Source organism: Artibeus jamaicensis, unplaced genomic scaffold (assembly GCF_021234435.1).
Source record: "Artibeus jamaicensis isolate MK-2021 breed Jamaican fruit bat unplaced genomic scaffold, CSHL_Jam_final contig_452, whole genome shotgun sequence".
In the NCBI taxonomy this organism is placed as follows: domain Eukaryota; kingdom Metazoa; phylum Chordata; class Mammalia; order Chiroptera; family Phyllostomidae; genus Artibeus; species Artibeus jamaicensis.
In genome coordinates, this window is record NW_026521837.1 from 2,523,617 (window position 1) to 2,544,812 (window position 21,196).

Consider the following 21,196-nt stretch of genomic DNA (forward strand, 5'->3'; position numbering starts at 1 on the left):
TTTTTAAGTTTTCTAAAATGGTGTCTTTTGTTTCCTAAATACAGTATATGTCATTTCTAAAATAAGTTACACAGTATGACCGCCATTAGTAATTAAATAATTGTAATATAAAACACTTTAAAAATTAACGATCAAAATGTAATTGTTATTTTTATCTTGTAAATGAACCAAGATTTCTTGTCAATTAATATAAATAATTAGAGAAACATTTATCTTATACTCTTCTTATTTCTCAGAAGGACCACTGAAGTAGGGGAAAAGAAAGAAGACTCCTTCCCTTACTTGCTTCTCTCTTTCCTCTTTTGAGCTATGCCTGCCTCAAGAGAACACACACTCTCACCTGCTCTGGGTGCAGCCTGCAACTGTCTCTTTCTATTTCAAGGGTAAATTTAGTCCTTTGTTGCACAGACCTATTCTGCAATATCAACTGTACTGGCACAATGTAATAAGCATTAAAGCTGTATATATGGTAATAGTTCACCTTCTGACTCCTATCTTGTCTCTCATTTGGTTCTAAATTTGAATCTCCTTCTTCTAAAGCCAACAACTTAAAAAGTAAAGGTCATTTGTAAGAGACAAGAAGACAGTTTTCAACGTAGGTACTTCTCAAATATAAATTAAAATTTAAAAAGCTAGGGGGGTTTCTAAAGAAAATATAATTAGCAAAGAGTACATTTTAAAATATACAATAAAGTATGATACTATCTACCAAGGTAAATTAACAACAGCAGTTAATATTTAGATGACTAAAATGCTATTCTTTTTTAATAAATTTAAATCAGGTATTTTCTTTGTCAGCTTCTGTTCTTGGGATTAAAGGTTAATTATTTTTAAGAATTCTGGGTAAGTACTACTCAGCTATTCTCAGTCTTCACCATAACCTTTCAGTCTGAGAGGCAGGACAGCAGCAGTCTCCTTGCAGGACTGTGAGGAAGAGCACAGGAGGGAGTTGAAGAACCCAGCATGAGACCTGGCCCAGAAAAAAGGCTCAAAACATGTCATTTCTCAACCTGTGCCTCTTAAAAGCAAAAACCACACACTGAAAAAACACTACTGACCACACTTTAAAAATAATTCTGGAGAGAGATGCCTAAGTCTAACGGTAATAGTAATATGGCTTATTTACTATTTGGCATGAAACAAGCAAAGTCTCAAAAGTGAACAGTGCAATTCCTTTTTAGCAATCATAGTTAAGAACTCTAGTGCCATAATGAGCTACTCATTTATCAAAGCTATTTCTTACTAGTAGAGAATGTTCATGTATAAATGGTTAAATATTAAATATTTAAATATGGCTATATATTTCAAAAATTCAGTGAATGTGATGGCTTATATAAAGACATTTTTAGGTTAATGATAACCAAGTAAATATAATATATATCTTTTTAATTGGTCACAATGGTACAAAAATAACTTCCTATCTTTTCATTAGTTAAGAGATGACTGAATCTTTATGGTATTTCGCTCATTATATTAGAGGTGAAAGGCTATGTATATATATGTGTTTTTCACAACCAATTAAAAACTTTTGACTTCAAAGAATTTAATAGTTAATGAGACTTATAACAACATAGAACACAAGAAAACTAAGTCAAATGGTGTAAGAGAGGATAATCACTAAAGCATCTCAAATCTACTCTTTAAAAAAACATATCTGTACAATTATTCTATCCTAATACTCACTTGAATTGACTGTAGAAACCTAACTGATGAAATAGATGGGACATGTATCTCGGATATTACTTATTAATTTATGTTAATAGAAAAAACGACAATTGTGCCAACCATTCTAAACATCACCTTTGCAAATGTTTGTAAGTCTGAGAAAAGGAGATTATCTCGAAATAGCCAACAGTCCATAAAGAAAATGAAACAAAAAAAACTTCTTAGAACTAATTCCAACAAAAATTAATGACTGGTTACCTCAACAGGGCTTGAAAAAATGTTTTTGTTCACAATCAGTTCTCTCCCATTTCCAAAAGTGCTATTTTAAATCTTCCCCCAACCTTTCCTCATGTTCCTATTCTCTATCTCCTTCCACTATCATTCTTAGTCTCTTATTTTATAGACTAAAAAAATGAACACCCTCTAAATGTTTCCATTCTCTATTTGTACTCTACTCTACCTAATCCCACAGGTGACATTTGAACTAGTCTTTCTTTTACCATTCTTCTTCCTTCTGCTTCTGCCCTTCTGCCTTACCAGCCCAGCAAAACCTCAGTCCCAATAAATAATGTCTGCCTTCTCCACTCTTTAATGTATCTATCTATCCTCTCTGACTTTTACACACAGGGTGCTGAGTCCCTGGTATGAGAAAAATCACACACGGGATTGGGTAAGATGTGTTACAAATTTATTATCGCCAACTTCCACTGGACCCTCAATACTCTTTTATCATTCCTTTTCAACTATCTTTCTCATTCCCTTTCATTAATATTCCAAACCATCATAATTTCTTTAAATCCCTTAGTCAACCTACTTCCTCAAGACTCTTAACAGACCACATCTCAAGTTGGCTACTATAGGAAACTGAGGTTATTAAGCAAGATCTCATTCAACTTCCCACCATCTTAACTACAACCCCATGTTCACACCCAACAAAATAGAGTGGGGCAAAAGTAGGTTTACAGTTGTGAGTACTCAGAGTTAATAAAACTATTGTAATAATCATAACCTGCACATCTTTTTCCATTCAAAAAACTATAAACCTACTTTTGCCCCAGCCTGTATCCTTTCTCCAGAATGAAGTAGGTTTCTTTTTCCACTGGAGGCTCAACCACCCATCTGAAATTTGACTCCATGTTCTCTTCCCTCAATCAATTTCAATCTCTCTTGAAAATTTCCAAATTTTCCCCTCTGCTAGTTTCTTTCCTTCTCTTTATGAACTTGATGATTGCATCTTTCCCACCTTTAAAAACAAAGCAAACACTAGAAACATACAAACACCCTTTTATTGCCAAATTCACCTCCTCCAATCTCTTTTGTTCTCCTTTCCTTCAAATTTCTGTGAGCCAAGTATATACTTACTGTCTCTTTTTATCTCCAACTCACTGCCTTCTGGCTCCACTATTCTAGTAACTTCCATACTGGCAAATCTCAAGAACATTCTTCAGTCCTCATTATACAAGACAGTGTTAACTGTTCTCCTCCTCGCAAGTTTTATCTCAAGCTCTATAACCACTCTCTCCTGATCCTTTTCGTACTGCCGGGACCAGCTCCTGTTCTGTATTCTTTATGGGTTCCCCTTCTTTCATTTAACATTCATATTTTCTCTGGTTCATCCTTAGCTTGCTGCCCTTCTCACTTAGCAGTATGAACCATGAAGAATCTTTTGTCCCCCTCCCAGGTTTCAATACCACATCTTTGCCAATGAGTCCCAATAATATGTGCTCAGCCAACTCCTTTCTAACCTTCTATTGAACACTTCTGTCAGGGAAGCTCACACAAATCATCTCGACTCCATGCCCCATACTGAATCTATCCCCTAAAACTTTCTTTCTCAGCTACTAGGAAATATCTACCCAGTTTCCCAAATTAGAAACCACAGCGAAAGCCTCGTCTTGGTCCCTCCTACTCTCCCTTATTCTACTGCTTACAATACTTCACCGGCTCCGCATGCCTCCAGGAAAAGGACGAGTAAAAGTATGCTTCCTATGCATCTTGACAGTCCTATTTTTTGCCCCTCCTTAACATAAAATCAACTCCTTGGTATAAACACCAGCACATATTAAAATGTTTGTTGCCTTTTACCTTGACTCATGCTTTAACTTCTTCCATAATTGCCTTCTTGGTTAATTTAGTCATTAATTCCAATGTGGCTAATGCTTATCTTTTAAAGCTGATGAATTCTATCACATTCTTGAGGGAAGCTTCCCTTCCTTGACCCCCACACTTTTAGACAACTCTCTTTGCAAGGCTGCCATATCCTCCCCTGTATCTGATGCTACATTTCTTTGTTGTCCTCATATTATCTGTTGTTGTGCTTAATTCTCCAGTACAATTACATGTTTATCTTCCTCATTACCCTTCAGCTTTATAAGATTAGACTATGTATGGACGATTATCACCACACAGCTGAAGGTTAATCTGGCATGAAAGAAAATAACATACCAAAAAAGAAAAAGAAGGAACTTTGAAAAATAACGATGTAAGAACTTTAAGAAAATTTTTAAAAACTTCAATTTAATTTTCAGAGGGATGAGAAGAGATACTACACAGTTTTAGAAGAATAAAAGGAAGAATTCAAGGAAAATAAAAACATAACATAAGGTTAATCTAGAAGAATTAACACGATTGATAGAGTTCCAGAAAAGGAAACATAAAACAATGAGGAGGTTAACAAAGAAGTATTTCAAAATATTTTCCTAGGGTTGAAGGGTACAACTTTTCAGATTAAGTAGAGTCATCATGAAGCCTCAGTAAAATTTTTAAATAGAGAAAAAAGAGCCTAGAAAATTTCAGGCAGGAACACTAACACCTAGAGAATAAACAACATAGAGACCAACTGACACTGGAAGGGAGATGATGAGTCAGAGATGGGAGAGAGAGAAAGGCATCATCACAGGAAGAGAGACAGATTCCAGGGAGGCAGGGGTGAGGGGGAAAGATAGAGACAGGGAGAGAGAGACAGACAGGGAGAGAGAGACAGACAGGGAGAGAGAGACAGACAGGGAGAGAGAGACAGACAGGGAGAGAGACACAGACAGGGAGAGAGACACAGACAGGGAGAGAGAGACAGACAGGGAGAGAGACACAGACAGGGAGAGAGACACAGACAGGGAGAGAGACACAGACAGGGAGAGAGACACAGACAGGGAGAGAGAGACAGACAGGGAGAGAGAGACAGACAGGGAGAGAGAGACAGACAGGGAGAGAGAGACAGACAGGGAGAGAGACACAGACAGGGAGAGAGACACAGACAGGGAGAGAGCGATGGGAATTAGAAGAGACAACACAAGAGAGGGAGCGAGAGACAGGGAGAAAGACAGATGGTGGGGGGAGACAGAAAGTGGGGTAAAGAGAAAAGACACAGAAAGAGATGGAGAGGCAGAGTTGGGGATAGAGACTGAACAGGGAAGGGAAACAGAAGCAGAAATAGAAGAAGAAAAAGACAGAACAAGAGCAAGAGAAATAGGGAGAGAGGCAGGAAGAGAAAGGAATGTGAGGGAGAGAAAGTCAGAGGAGGGAGAGAGGGAAAAAGAAACATGCAGAAAAGACAGAAATGAAGACAGTTATAATATGAAGTCTGGAGGAAACAAATTCTACAAAAGTGGAAAAATAATGGTGGTATACTACCTGTGGTCCATCTATGAATACTATTTACTCCATGATGAGTATAAACATGAAATACTGTTTAAACAAATGGTATACTATATGGAGAGGATAAGGAGGGTAGTACGTACTAGTGTTTATATTCCTCAGTAAGAAGTCAATTAAGACTAAATAATCAAGAAAAAACAGTAAAATATGTTATTTAAAAGCTGATGGCAGCAATTAGCAGTAAAGAACGGTAGGGCATCCATTAGCTTGTAGAACTACTTGACTTTTTAAACTATGTACCTGTACACCCTTGTTAAAACTTAAAAAATTATTTTAAAAACCCTCACCAACACCAAGATTGCTACCCGTAATCAACTTGATAAAATACAATAAAACATTAACTATATTTAGACTCACCAGGGCCTATAACTATCCTTTTTCAATTTCTGATAGAAAATCTGCCTAACGACAAAGAAAATTAAGATGATTATTTAAAAGTGTACAAAGCACTTGGGGAACTGCACCATTTGGTGGGATTAACCATCATTTCAAAAAAAGAATGGCACTCTGGCTGGTGTGGTTCAGTGGACTGAGCGCCAGCCTGCAAACCAAAGGCTGGCTGGTTCAATTCTCAGTCAGGGCACACGCCCGAGTTGCAGGCCAGGTCCCCAGTAGGGTGAGTGCAAGAGGCAACCACACATTGATGTTTCTCTCCTCTTTCTCCCTCCTTTCCCCTCTCTCTAAAAATAAATAAATAAAATCATTAAAAAATAATGGAAATAACAAATGATAATTTATAATCTATCCATTCTCCCAAACTCAATCATTACAGAAAACCTTCTCCAAGTGCTCAGACTTCCTTTTATCTGTTGAAACTAAACAGTTCATTTTGATCAGGTCTCACATCAAGTCACACTACTTTACAGCAAACTGAAAGGAAGGAACGAAAACATCAAACTTCTTAAAAAGTAATTCACTGCATCATTTTTCCTACCTCTGACTTACTATAACCTTAAGATTCTGGTAGTGCCACCCAGTCCTGGAAAGTGCTTACAACCGAGACTCACCCTGTTAAACACTGGAAGCATCATGTACAGCTTCTCTTCTTGTTCCTTCTGAGTCATGTGCCGAGGAGGGTGGCACAGCTCAGTGAAGAGACGGCGGAGGTGCATCAGTCCTAAGGCGTTGTCTTGAGGGCTGCACTCCTCCTGCCTTGGCCGACCCATGATCCTCTTCACCATGTTCATCTTGGCAGGTTGGTGAGAGCACTTCTAATCCTGTTGGAAGAAGTTAATGAAGAGTCACAACGTCATTACCTTGATCAGGTTAAACATGCACAAAGAGCTTATAAAAAGTCTAAAAAAATAGGAAATTTTGACTAAAATATGTTTCTACTTTAAAACAAAAAGGTAGAAAGGCAAAGCTAATCTTGATAAGTCTCCCTAAAAGATAAATTATAATATGGCACTCAACTATATCCTACCAGTTTTGACACAATTTATATAAATGTAAACCATTAGGACTTCCAGGCAAGATGGTGGCATAGGCAAACATGGCTAGCTTCTCAGCACAACACCACCAAAATTACAACTATAGAATAATCATCACTCAGAACTGTCAGAAATTGAGTTGACTGGAACTCTGACAACTATAGAATGAAAGAAACCACATCCACCCAGATTGGCAGGAGGGGTTCGGATGTAGAACGGACTGGTCTCTCACCTATGTGTGGTAGATAAAAATTCGAGAGAAATATCTCAGGAACAAGAAGTCCCAGCCCCACACCAGTTCCCCCAGCCCAGGGTTCCACTGCCAGCATGATAAGCACCCACAACTTCTGACTGTAAAAACCAGTGGGGACTGAGTTGGTGGGAGAAACTTCTAGAGCCCCAAGCAGTTCCTCACACACAGACTTACTTATTCAGACCTACTTCCTCTCTGAGCCCCAGTACCAGGGTAGCAGCTGGAAAGGCACCAAGTGGCATAAAGGGAGGAACAAAAGTATCTGTCAGGAAGGACAGCAGAGGCCATGGTTCCTTTTCTAAACCCTTTGCCCACACAGCCAGAAAGCTGGTGCCATATCTGAGACTCCATCAACCTGGCTAACAATTTGACCTGCTTTGGAGATCCCCAAAGACTCCACCCCACCCAACTTATGGGCCCACCCAAGCTACTTTTCCATATTAATGGCGGGTCATGTCTCATGCTTTACAACTTCCTAAATCAGGGGTGTTAAACTCATTTTCACTGGGGGCCCCATCAGCATTGTGGCTGCCTTCAAAGGGCGATTGTAATTTTAGGACTGTAGAAATGTAACTACTCCTTAATAGTTAAGAGAAAGCTCAGCACTGTAGCTGGGTAGAAACGAGGTGGAGGGCTGGATTCAGCCTGTGGGCCTTGTATTTGCCACCTGTGTTCCAAATCCTATCAAACAGGCAACAGGTGGATCCAGTGAGCCCCAGGCCTGACACAAGCAGTAGGCAGCCTAGAGTCACAGCTTTACTTCCCCTGGGAATTTCTAAGCCCAGCACAATCAGCAGCCATTTCAGACTGCTTTATAGCTCAGGCAGGGAGGCCCTGGACAAAACACAAGTTGGGGATGACCTTGGCCACACACCCAGTGGACAGCTACAGACCACACTGGACCACCACCACCCTCCCTCTGCACAGCTGATCCTCCACAGAAGGCAGAGATTGGTGATACGCGGTCACAGCCAATCCTTGCAGCTGATTGGCCTACTGACCTGCCAACAGCAACCAAGTCTCAACTATAAGACGGCACGTACTCAGCCTACACAAAGGTATACCTTGAGTAGCACCTGGCTTAGGTGATAGGGAAGGCTGTGCCACTGGATCCTATAGGAAACTTACTACAATAGGCCACCCTACCAAGATACAGAGTCAAAGCAGCTCCACTTGATATGTAGAAACAAATACAGGGAGGCTGCCAAATGATAAGACAAATAAGTCGAAATTGAAAAATAGATCAAAACTTCAGAAAATCAGCTAAACTAAATGGAGATAAGCTAGCTATCAGATGCAGAGTTCAAAACACGGGTTATAAGGATGTTCAAGGAATCAAGTGAGGACCTCAACAGCATAAACAAGATCCAGTTAGAAATGAAGTATACACTAATTGAAATAAAGAACAATTTACAAGGAAATAATAGTAGAGTGGATGAAACAGAATCAAATAAATGATTTAGAACATAAGGAAGCAAAAAACAACCAATCAGAACATAAGGAAAAAAGAACCCCCAAAAGTGAGTAAAGTATAAGCAGCCTTTGTGACAACTTCAAGGGGGACAACATTTGCATAATATGGGTGCCAGAAGGTGAAAAGAACAACAAATTGGAAATCTAGTTGAAAAAATAATGAAAGAAAACTTTCCTAATTTGGTGAAGGATATAGACATGCAAGGCCAGAAAACACAGAGTCCCAAACAAGACAGATTCATAGAGGCCCCCTCTAGGACACATCATAATTAAAATGCCAAAGGTTATCTAAAAGCAGAGAGAGAAAAGAAGTTAGTTAGCTACAAGTGAGTTCCCATAAGACCATCAGCTGACTTCTCAAAAGACATGTTGCAGGCTAGCAGGGATTGGCAAGAAATATTCAAAGTCATGAAAAGGAGGGACCTACAGCCAAATTGCCCTAGCAGCAAAGCTACCATTTAAAATCAAAGGACAGATGAAGAGCTTTCCAGACAAGAAAAAACTACAGGAGTTCATCATTACCAAACCATTATTATATGAAATGTTAAAAAGGAATTAAATTAAGAAAAAAATCAAAACTGTGAACAATAAAATGATAATAAATACATATCTATCAACAATTCAATGAAAAAAACTAAGCAAAACAAGAAGAACAGAGAGAAAATCATGGATACAGATCATTTTGATGGTTGCCATAGGGAAAGGGGGTTGGAGGACTGGGTGAAGAGGTAAGGAGATTAAGAAGTAAAAACAGGAAGTTACAGAACAGCCATGGGGATGTAAAGTAAAGTATAGGAAATGGAGTAGCCAAAGAACCTAATACTCATGACCCATGAACATGAACAGTGTTGTGGGGAGAAAAATCAGAACTGTAATGGCATAATCAATAAAATACAATTAAAAAATTATAAACCATTAAACGTAAAACAGTAACTGGGCAAGTAACAAATGTTTGCAATTAAGTTAGTCATATCAAGTTCAACAAATAAAGAGATCACAAATCTTACTGTTACTACATTGCTTAATAGCCAAGCACATGTAAAATAATAAAAGAACAGAAATTTCACATTTACCTCAAAACATACAAACGAACAATTCCTTCCCCCTAAAAAAAGCCTAAAAAGATTTCTATTTTTAATTTATTTTATTTCTAGATGAAATAAAAGGTACCTGCTAAAGAGTTTATGTTATAGTTTAAAAATACAGAAATTAAATAAAATAACCCAATATTCTATGAATCATAAGATGACACTGAAAATTACATAACTGAAGAAGCATTTTTCAAACTACAGTTTGAAACCCTTTGGTAGGTCATGCTAATTCATTTAGCAGGTCATGATGAGTAATTTTAAAATGAAATAAAATATATTGCAACATATATATAGTAAGGGTAATTATTATTTCATGAAACATTTTGGGTAAGGTGGTTTTTCTGTGTACTGCATCAAAACGTATCCCTGGCTGGAGCTGTAGTTAATAAATAAATAAACCAACCACTGGATTAGAATATATAACAGATTCAATAACACTACACTTTCAAAAAGCATCACCAGCGCTTTTAAACTACCCCTAACTGTACCAGTAGTTAGCTAATTTCACACACAAAAACAAAACTATCTGAGGGGATGCTGGGAAGATGGCGACTGAGTAAGACGGAGTGGATTCTAGCTCCTGTACTCATGGGTGAAAATCCTGGCAGATCTATAGAGAAACAGCACAATAAACCATTGGTTACCCAGCATTTATGAAATTAAAAGACCAGAGATTGTGACCCACGCTGAAACACCAGACAGCAGCAGAGTCAGCTACAGGAGCTGGGACACAAGCAGCCCCTGTGCCGCTGCCATAGCAACAGGCCTGGGAGCCAGGAGTCAGGTGTGGGAGCCGGACACTCCAAGCCCCTGTGATGGTCCTGGGTGCCAGAGAAGTCAGCTATGGGAGCCGGGACATTCTCGGCCCCTGTGCCGCTGCCATAGCAACGAGCCTGGGTGCTGAAGGAGTCAGCTACTGGAGCCAGGACACTCAGCAGTGGTAGGCAACCAGGGCGGGGAACAGTGCGAGGACCAGCATGAGAGTAGGTGGAGACGGAGAACATCAAGATACTTGAAGGAGTCTGCATCACTGAACTTCACAGGTATCATACCACAGAAGTTCATGCCATAAACCCAGGGTGTCAGAACAAATCAATTTTAGAAGCTGAGACTAACAAGAAGAGTCTCAAAAAATGGGACGATAAAGAAACAATCCCCAAATGAAAGAAAAAGCAAAAACTTCAGAAATAATGTTAGATGAAATAGAGGCTAATCAACTATCAGATAGTGAATTCGAACCACTGGTTATTACAAAGTTCAAAGAGCTTACAACGAGCTGTCAGAAACTACAGGGGCCAAGATGGAGGCATAGGTGAAGACACCATGCCTTCTCACACAATCAAGTTTAGAGACAACTAAATATTAGCAACAGAAAACACAGCCAGAACACAGAAAATTGAACTTTTCGGAAGTCTGTTAACAACAAATTCTTGAGCCTGACCAGTAAGGGGCGAAATCAGCAGTTGGAGGAGCCGGGTAGCACAGGAAAACTCGGTAGACGGACGTAGGCACGGGAAATCCAGGCGCAGGGTTGGACCTAGTGACAGACCCAGCGACCTCAGGGAAACAGTAAGGGAGCAGGGCTACGGGTTGACTGTGGTCCTGCATTCGTACGCTGATAGACAAGCGAGGGAGTGGGTGATTGGACCGGGAACAAGCTGGTCCCCAAGGCAAGCGGCAGGAGAGGGCACCGCCATTTCCCCGCTCTGACCCCACCTCCACAAACAGCCTCATAACCCAGCGACTCTGAGTGGCCTGGCCCTGGTGAACCACATAAGGTTCTACTCCACAACCAGCGGCCGGAAACAGCAAAAGAGGTCGCCATTTCCCCGCTCTGACCATGCCCCCACATACAGCGTCACAAACAAAAAAAAGATTTGTGCAGCATGTGGAGAAGGTGCTGTCACCGACTGACTATGTCAATGGGGGTTTGCCAAGTACTGTGCTGGAGATTACTCACTGGACTATGGATGCTCCCTGGTCAGCTAGACAAGTTGAAGTTGATAGCGATCAAATCAAGATATTAATTAATAACAATTAACATTATACCAAATGGGAGATAGCTGACAAACTCAAAATACCCAGATCGATAAAATTACTGGTGAAAATGAAAAAACATGTCTTTTATTTTTTTAAAAAAAAAACCCACACAGACATTTTGGCCAATGCAATACATAACCACATAAGCCATTATACCATTTCTTTAAAAAAAAATGAAAGAGTACCACATGGCTCTAGCTTTATTTACTAAACATCTCTCTACTTTTTTTTAACTATAAGAAGAACTAGCATGTTAAACATGCATCCTTTGGAATTTTAAGCAAATTACATATTTGTCTACAGGCATGTGCTCATGTGCACTGTGGCTTGACTGCAACAGGAGGCCATGATGTGACTCATCACAGACGAGGAGCAGAAAAACTGATTCTGCTTAGAGCTCTGCCAAAGGCCTCTGCATGCCGGGTGACTGCTGTGCAAAGAGCACCTGATATGCTCTGAGGGGTCCCAATGCAGGGAAGAATGCTTAGATACACAGGTAAAGGCCGTGAGGAACCTCTGTACTACAAAATGACAAATGAAAGTTGGTCTAGTTCAACGCTGTTTTTGGAAAACAGGCAAGTCTTCCAAATATTTTTTAAAAATAAAAGATTTAAAAAATATGTTCGACTGCTATGTGCTGGTATGTGTAGTCCTAAAATTCCCCAGAACAAGAACAAAATTTGAAGTGAATGACAAAATGTTTGTAAATTAACATTTTAGATTATGCATAGCTCTGCTCTTCTTCCTTGGTCTGTAGCCAGAGTTCAGAATATGGAGTCTGTGGTTAGGGATTAGGAAATTCATGATCCTCCAATATTTCAAAAATATTTTTCTAAAAGATTTCCCAGCTTTCAAAGGCATCTGTCATTTAAAAAAAATCAAGCATCGCTCTATACCCAGAGAACTTCAAAGCACTTTCAGACTACCTTCCTTTGCTCTTCATTGCAACATACATAAGTGGGCCAGCTGAAGATAAGATTAATTCTAGGCCCAAGACAAGAACAATAAGGAGCGACTGTATGAGAACCCAAACCTTGAACTCCTGGTCAAATGCCCTTCCCAATTTTGCTCATATTTATATCCTTATTCTGAATTACAGAATTCTTGGAAACTGTAATGCTAGTATATTTATTATTTAGCAACAAGTAGCAATTAGAATGTGAAAGGAATCTTTCTGATTTTTCAGAATATACACTAACCAATTCCCATCCCAATTAAAAAACATACATGATTATATATTGACAAACATTAACTAGATGTAATCAAGCTATTGCACCACTGTTAGTTAATATTTACCAGATACGAAAGCATAGATATCAACCAGCTAAATGGGTTTAGTTACTTCTCAATTACTCAGATGATCTCAGTGATGAAAAAAGAAACACATCCTTTCTCCTAAGAAACACATAAGCATACAAGCTTACTGAATCATTGCTTTTTTGCACTTCAAATTTTATATTTAAAGCATATTCAGAATAAGAACTACCTGAAGAGTGAAAGACTAGGAAAAAAAAAAAACAGGCACTCTTCAGTTAAAGCTGTACAAACATGTCCACATAAATAAATTCAGGTGAAAGGCTCTTAACCACCCTGAATCGCATCTGTAAAATCTTTTTTCACAACCTCTTTGTAATATACACATAAAAACATCAACTCTATTAAGTGTCAAACACATTAGCTGCATTTCAATAATTTTTAAATTAAAAAAAATTTAGTTACATTTTTAGTTAGTAGCTAGGCAAGTAAGAGAAAGGAAAGGGCATAGCCCTTACAGTACAATACTATATTTTAGAGACATATAAGATGATTTTAAAAATTAAGGGAAAATTTATTTCTTAGTTGGATGCTCAACAAGAGGTTTCTAAAGCAATACAGAAGAGATATGCAAAATATAATAATGAAAACAAATAGAATGATTATTTGGGGGATAATGTTATTAGGGGTTTTCAAAATATTTATAAAGATTACTGTGTATAAGAACTGTATTTTGTGCCCTGGCTGGTGTAGCTCAGTGGACTGAGCACAGGCCTGCGAACCAGAGGATCGCGGTTCAATTCCCAGTCAGGGCACATTCCTGGGTTGCAGACCAGTTCCCTGCAGGCCAGTTTCCAGCAGGGGACGCACAAAAGGCAACCATACACTGATGTTTCTATCCCTCTCTTCTTCCCCTCTAAAGATAAATAAATTAATAAAAAAAAAAAAAAAGAACTGCATTTTGTTTCACAAAAGTGTTTGTACTGCCAACAGGGGGTTACTGAAATAGCTATGAGATAATTACCTCAATGAGCTGGGCAGTATTTCTTACCTAATATCTTGTGTTAATGACTAAAAATCCCAGATACTTTAACCATGTCCTACCCAAATCCTTTGAACAGTTTTTCATTATTTAAATTATAGGATATAAAACAAGTAAATAGCCTAAATTTTTAAAATGTATTTGTCAAGTAACTAGCTACCTTTGAGTAGCTTAGCTAAATACTTAATTTTCTAAGTATCTCCTTAATTCCATGAGAAAAGAAATAAGTAGATTACATGGCTAAGGGAAGTCTTATACTTTCATTAAAGAATTTTAAGTAATTGCTCAGGTTTAAATTTTTTTCTTAAACTTTCTGGGGGAAAATCCCATTGTTTCTTGTACTATGAAGGACAAAGGCAAAACTTATATTTTTTAAGCATAAAGACAAAACTTTGAGAGGCTCCCAACAAACTGGGTTTATAATGCAGCAATCTGACATACATACTGAAAAAGAACTGTAGATAGTCCAAATTAAAATTTAAAATCTCTACCTGCTAAATATTGCTTTTGCCTTTCAAGAAGGGTCATTATCAGATTTTAGCCTCCCTATGAGATAGTACCATACCAGCCATCTCATTTATATTCCCAACACCCCCTTACCCTTCCTACCCCATGTGTGACCCCGCCATCCTAATATATGGGACCTGTTCAGAAAGTATCCAGCCATGCACCAGGAAAAATAGGGACATTTATTGAAGAGATAGAAGAGACAAGAACCATTGTACATAGGACAATGACACCTCAGACCCCTTCAAAGTAGTCACCTCGGGATCTCACATAGTTCTCCCAATCGCCATTAGCTGCCCCACTATATTTTTCTGAATCTGATCAACATCTGAAATCTCTTCCCTTTCAAAGGTGATTTTAGTTTGGGGAAAAGGCAGAAGTATCAGGGGACCTAACCTGGGTTATAAGGGGGGCTGGGTCACCTCAGTGATTTGATGTTTTGCCAAAAAAACCTCTGCAGTAGACATGATGCATGAGCAGGCATGTTGTCCCGATGAAGCTTCTAATCACCAGTTGCCAGTAACTGCAGTTATCTGAATTATCTGAATAGTTTCCATGGAGGAATGTTCAAGTTTACTGCAAAACCTGATGTAGATTCGTTGCTGTACTCGCTCAGTCATTTTGAATATGGTGGCCACACAGTACACAAGCTCACTTCAATGGCATCTACTGCCCACACTGACTAGTACAGTGAAGTCCTCATTGTTCACACATGTGCATTCCAGTCCACTCTCCGTGGCTGCCAGGTTACATCAATGGAGTGCAAACCAATCTTGTTACATTAAGAATGGTTGGACTTTTTTCCAGACAGAACTCGTATACCAAACTGAACAATTTCTCAAAGTATCTTTTCCACGTGCTTATCTTTCCATCTTTATAGACAAAAGTATATTCCAAGTTCAAAAGCAATATGCCTTCATTTAAAAACCCTTCCCTTAGTTATGATTTCCAATTATGAGCAACCATTTTTGCCATCTCTATGACACCTTTTCAGAACCCCTCTTTCTAGGGCCCCACTACTGGTTTGGGAGCCCCAAAGTACATTAACCCTAACAGTTAAATGGCAGTTAGGTTATTTGATATGATTAACATAGTGTAATTAAGTTATATTATGGGATAAACTTATTGTAAGTTGACTTGAAAGCTCTACTATTCTCTGATGAAAGTGTATTCTTACACAAATTGTGTTCAAAATTCTGTATAAGACCTTCAAAAGAGTTTTTGTAGCACAATGTTCCTATAATTTGTGACTGACTGCCTAATACTGACACATTTTGCATTCTCTGTATCTCTGCTAACCTCTACTTGGAGTCAGTCAGCTCTGTGATCACTTACCAGTATCCTCAGTGGATGGCAATGGTGCAGGGGAGACCCACCTCAGGAGTGAGATGCATATTAGCAGGACTAAAACTCTCACGGCCATATCCAGACCTATCACCACTAGGAATGTCTCTATTTTCAAACCATCAAGTTCTGAAATCTCACTCTAAGTAATTTTCAATCACTCCACCTTTCATACTTCCTAAATTTGTGATCTGTGCTGGAACCACCTACTCTTCTTGACTTCTCCCAATTCTCTTGTTCTTCAGAAGAGATCAAACCCTGTCTAATCTCTTCAATAACAATCTCAACTGGACCTTCAATTCCCTTGCACTCCTGGGCTATACACATTCCCAACCATTATTCATGCCTGGATGAAGCCCACCACACAATTTCTCCATTTTAAATTTTGGGTTGCTGGGGGACTTCCGCCAAGATGGAGGCATAGGTGGATGTGCCGTGCCTTCTCACACAACCAAGTTTAGAGACAACTAAATATTAGCAACAGAAAACACAGCCAGAACACGGAAAATTGAACTTTTCGGAAGTCCATTAACAACAAATTCTTCAGCCTGACAGGTAAGGGGCGAAACCAACGGCTGGTGAAGCGGGATTGCACAGGAGGTCTCGGACTCAGGTGTGGAATCCAGGCTCCCGGAATCCAGGCGCAGGGTTGGACCTAGTGAGCGACCGAGCGAGCCACTAGGCTAGCAACCGCGGGGGAGACAGCAGGGGAGCGGTGCTGCGTGTTGATTGTGGTCCCGCATTTGTGCGCGGGCGGACAGGCCAGGGAGTGGGCGGTTGGACCGGGCCGGTCCCCGGCAAGAGGCAGTGGAGGGCGCCGCCATTTCCCCGCTCTGCCCCGCGAGCCCCCGGCCCCTAAGAGGGGGTTGCCATTTCCCCGCTCTGACCACGCCCCCAAATAGCGTCACAACCCAGCAACTTGGGAGTCCAAGGCACCACTTCTCACACTTAAAAGGCCAGAACAGACCAAAAATGTCGCAAGATCTCAAAGTCCCAGAGTCTATAAATCTAAGCGATGAAGAAATAGCAAAACTCAGATAAGATCAAATTTAAGGAGTTCATCATCACCAAGCCCTTATTATATGAAATGTTAAAGGGACTTATCTAAGAAAAAGAAGTTAAAGAAACATGAACAGTGAAAGGACAACAAACTCACAGTTATCAACAACCACACCTAAAACGAAAGCAAACTAAAAGGACAGCTAGATCAGGAGTGGAAACATAGAAATGAAGATCTCAAGGAGGGTTAGCAACAGGGGAGTGGGAGGAGGAGAAGAGGGGAGAAGGTACAGAAAATAAGTAGCATAGACAGTAGATAGAAAATAGATGGGGGGGCAAGAATAGCATGGGAAATATAGAATCTAAAGGACTTGAGACACATGGTCATAAACTAAAGGGGGGGTAATGGTAGGGATGAGGGGTAGGGTGGAGGGGAATGAAGGGGGAATAGAACAACTGTAACAGCATAATCAATAAAAAATTTTTTTTAAATAAATAAATTTTGGGTTGCTGGATACTGTGGAGAAAATTCTACAACTCTGCAGACTGGTTACAACATCAATTTATGATTTTCTAAAATTATTATTTCCATAAAGAAAAGCTAGTATTTCTTCATTTGGAAGAAAAACTAATGGTTTAAAGATCTAAATGTAAACAAATGATAAAATATTCAAAGCAAATTTAAATTACTTATAATTTAGGGTAAAATTTTCTTAAAAGATAAAAAGATATTGTAATAGCCATTAGTAGTAGAAACATACAAACAGCCGTTAGGCATCTGCAGTTCCTGAGACTGGGTAATAAATAAATGTCAGGGAACGGCTGGGTTAAAATTCCTAGCCAAATAAGGTAACTGACCAAGGCCCGCCAGATAAGACCCCCCAGCTCCCAACCACCAATTAGAGACTTTCGCCGTTTTTTTAACTTAGCAACCTGGCTAATAGCTAACTGCCACATCTGCTTCTGTAACCCCGCATTCGCTTGCTCTGCCCTATAAGAACCCCGTAGTCTGTGAGCCACGCGCGACTCCCATCTGTAGCTTTAAAGCTAGTGTGACTCCGTTCACATCTGGGGAAGTTCGCCCCTGCGCAGGTAAAGCTTGGCCACCAAATTTATAATTAGACTATTATTTTGTAATCAATAAAATTAGAGATCTTTGAAACCTATCTTCGTCTCCGAGAGCGTGCATTGACTCATCTGTTGCCTACAACAATATATATAGCTAAAAATACCACTAAGTAAAAAGATAGGCAACAAGTAAGCAAAAATATTAGCAACCCTTATAACAAAGTATTAACAACTTTACTATCCATGGAACTCTTAACATCAACAACCTGATTGCAAAGAAAGAATGGAATAGAAATAGACTATTCCCAGTAAAAATGCTACATATATGAAATGCAACACAACACATAAATGAAAAGGTACTTAAAAATCACTAACAGAGGAATGTAAATAAAAACAAAGTATGACTGTTTGCTAATCAGTTTGGCAAAAACTACTAGGATTTATAAAATACAGAGTAAGAATAGGAAAAATGGAAATGTACACACTCTTAATTAGAATGGAAATCCAGTCTTTTTTTAGGGAAATCTGACAGTATCAACATACTTACTGTCAATCAAATTACGACGTCTTCCAGGAAGCTATTCCCAGCAACACAGTATAAGGTGGTTTACTGTATTGTATATTACTTGTTTATAATAATGTAAAGTTAGAAATAGGCCAGTCCTTTAATAGGTAAATAGGTAACTCATGGTACATCTGTATTATGGAATAATACAGTTCTTAAAATTTAGGAGGAAAAAGTTAAATTTTAAAAATCAGGGTTCCAGGGCCAAAGCGTAAAGAGCTTAGAAGTCAATGCTCTTGTCCTTAAACAAGAAATACCTCTTTCCAGCCCCTTCTTGCCTGTAAGGTCTCTTTTGAGAAATCCACTGACACATGATCATAAACTAAAGGAGGGCAATGGTAGGGGTGGGGGGTGCAGGGTGGAGGGGAATGAAGGGGGGGAATAGAACAACTGTAATGGCATAATCAATAAAATAAAAAAAAATTTAAAAAGGAAAAAAAAAAAGAAATAGCTGACTAAACCAGGAAACAAAGATTTTTCCTGAACCCATCAGAGAATAAACACTGGAGGGCAAACCAACCCCTGAAATCTGAAAAGATAAGGGATCAGAGATAATCTGGTAGGAACACTTCCATTGTACCTGATGAATTGGAGAGCATGTGAGAGAGAAAGTCCTGGGGGCCAGTCCCTTCCCTGGGCTTCCCTGAGATTCTCTGGGGTGCATCTCCAGGCACCCCACCAGAGATTCTCACAGAGAAGAATCTGAGAAAGTTCCTCTGCTGGTTCTGGCAGGTACAGGGGAAGAGTAATCAGTGTGAAATGCTCCACAAGAACCTTCTTACTCTCCCAGGTAAAACACTACCTTGTCTCCCTTGAGGGAACACATTGTCCCAATCCTGCTCTACCAGCCTTCCAGTCTCACTTGAGAGGGTTGGGGGGGGGGTGGCAACAGCCCAGGGTTACAAGCCCACTAAAACACTGAAATTTAATCAAATGATTATAAAAATGTTCCCTCTCCCACACTTTGCACCCAGAACAACAGGGCTCTAAGAAACAAGAGAAAATAAATACTAGAAATTGAAAACCATGTTAACAAAGAATGTTTTGATAGGCTCAATAGCAGACTGGACATGGCCAAGGAAAAAATCAGTGAATTTTAAGATAAATCAACAGAAACTTCCAAAAGGAGAGGAGAGAAGCAACATATTTATAGTAATAATGGCTTAGAACTTTGTAAAATTAATGACAGACACCAAACCACTGATACTTCTCTTAGGAAGCTAAGAGAATACTAAGATAAATACCTAAAAGACTACTTTTAGGCATACCATATGCAACAGAAAATCAAAAACAGAAATCATGAAAAAGGGTACGAGGAGCAATAGGGGAAGAGAAGCAACGTATCTAGAAAAGAACAATAAATATTACAGTAGATTTCTGATCCAAATGTGCCAGTCTGAAGAGACTGGAAAATATTTTAAATGTTGGAAGAAAAACCTACCAGCCTAGAATTCTATATCTAATAAAATTATCCTTCAAAAGTAGAGAAGAATGAAGATTTTCCCAATCAAAGGAATAAATGAAGGTAAAATAAAAATTTCATTATCCTTAACTGATCTAACAATTGTTTTGAAAGTAATAACAGTAACAATGTATTGGGTGATTACAGTTTATGAATCAGTAAGATGAATGACAGTCATGTCAAAAGGATGAAGTGGAGGAACTGGGAACCTAAAACACACACACACACACACACACACACACACACGATAAAGTGTTACTTGAAGGCAGACAAAGACTAGTAAAAATAGTTGATACTACGGAATATTCCAATAAACAACAAAATACATATTCTTTCCAAACTTACATGGAACATTCACCATGACAGATCACACCCAGGGCCATAAACACACCTTACAAATTCAAAAGAATGGAAACTACACAAAATGTGCTTTTATTCTTTTTTAATTTATTTAATTATTGTTCAAGTACAGTTTTCCGTCTTTTATTCCCATCCCAGCCCACCCCCCCATGCTCCCCACCTCCCTCCCATTTCTACCCATTAGATTTTTAAAATTTTATTTAGTTATTTTTCAAGTACAGTTTTCTGTCTATTTCTCCTATCCCAGCCCACCCCGCCCCATGCTCCCCACCTCCCTCCCATTTCCATCCCCCTTAGTTCTCGTCCCTGTATCCTTTATATTTGTTCCTCTAAATCCCTCCTCTTTTTTTCCCCTTCCCTCTTCCTCTGGTCACTGTCCCCTTGTTCTCTATTTCAGTGTCTTTGTTTTTATTTTGCTTGCTTTACCCCTGTTAGATTTTGTCCATGTGTCCTTTATACCAGTTCCGGGGAATCCTTTCCTTTTTCCCCTGAAATTTCTTCCACTTTCCCCTCTGGTCACTGTCAGCCTGTTTTCTATTTCAGTGTCTTTGGTTATATTTTGCTCGCTTATTTGTTTTGTTGTTTAGGTTCCTGTTAAAGGTAAGATTATATGGTATTTGTCTTTCACTGTCTGGCTTATTTCACTCAGCATAATGCATTCCAGTTCCATCCATGCTGTTGCAAAAAGTAGGAGCTCCTTCTTTCTTTCTGCTGCATAGAATTCCATTGTGTAAATGTACCATAGTTTTTGGATACATTCATTTACTGGTGGGCACCTAGGTTTAGATCACGATGGAGTTAAACAGGAAATCAGTAATAAAAGATGGTTGGAAAAGCCTCAAATATTTGGAAACTAAACAACATACAGCTAAATAACAAATGAGTCAAAGATGTGTCAAGAGAAATTTAAAAACATTTCAAAGTAAATGAAACTATAACTTAACAATATGTATAAAATGAAGTGAAAGGTGTTCTTAGAGGGAAATGTG

General features: G+C 39.0%; 1 protein-coding gene across 9 annotated transcripts in view; it reads right to left on the reverse strand.

Moving 5' to 3' along the window:
* The window catches only part of WDFY3 (WD repeat and FYVE domain containing 3), a 280,919-nt gene that overhangs the window by 169,729 nt on the left and 89,994 nt on the right, over positions 1–21,196 (reverse strand). For all 9 annotated transcript variants that reach the window (XM_053666391.1, XM_053666398.1, XM_053666395.1 and 6 more), the window contains one exon: positions 6,327–6,536. In XM_053666391.1, the coding sequence (XP_053522366.1) occupies positions 6,327–6,506 (180 nt within the window). In that variant the 5' untranslated portion in view covers positions 6,507–6,536. The remainder of the gene's footprint in view (positions 1–6,326; positions 6,537–21,196) is intronic.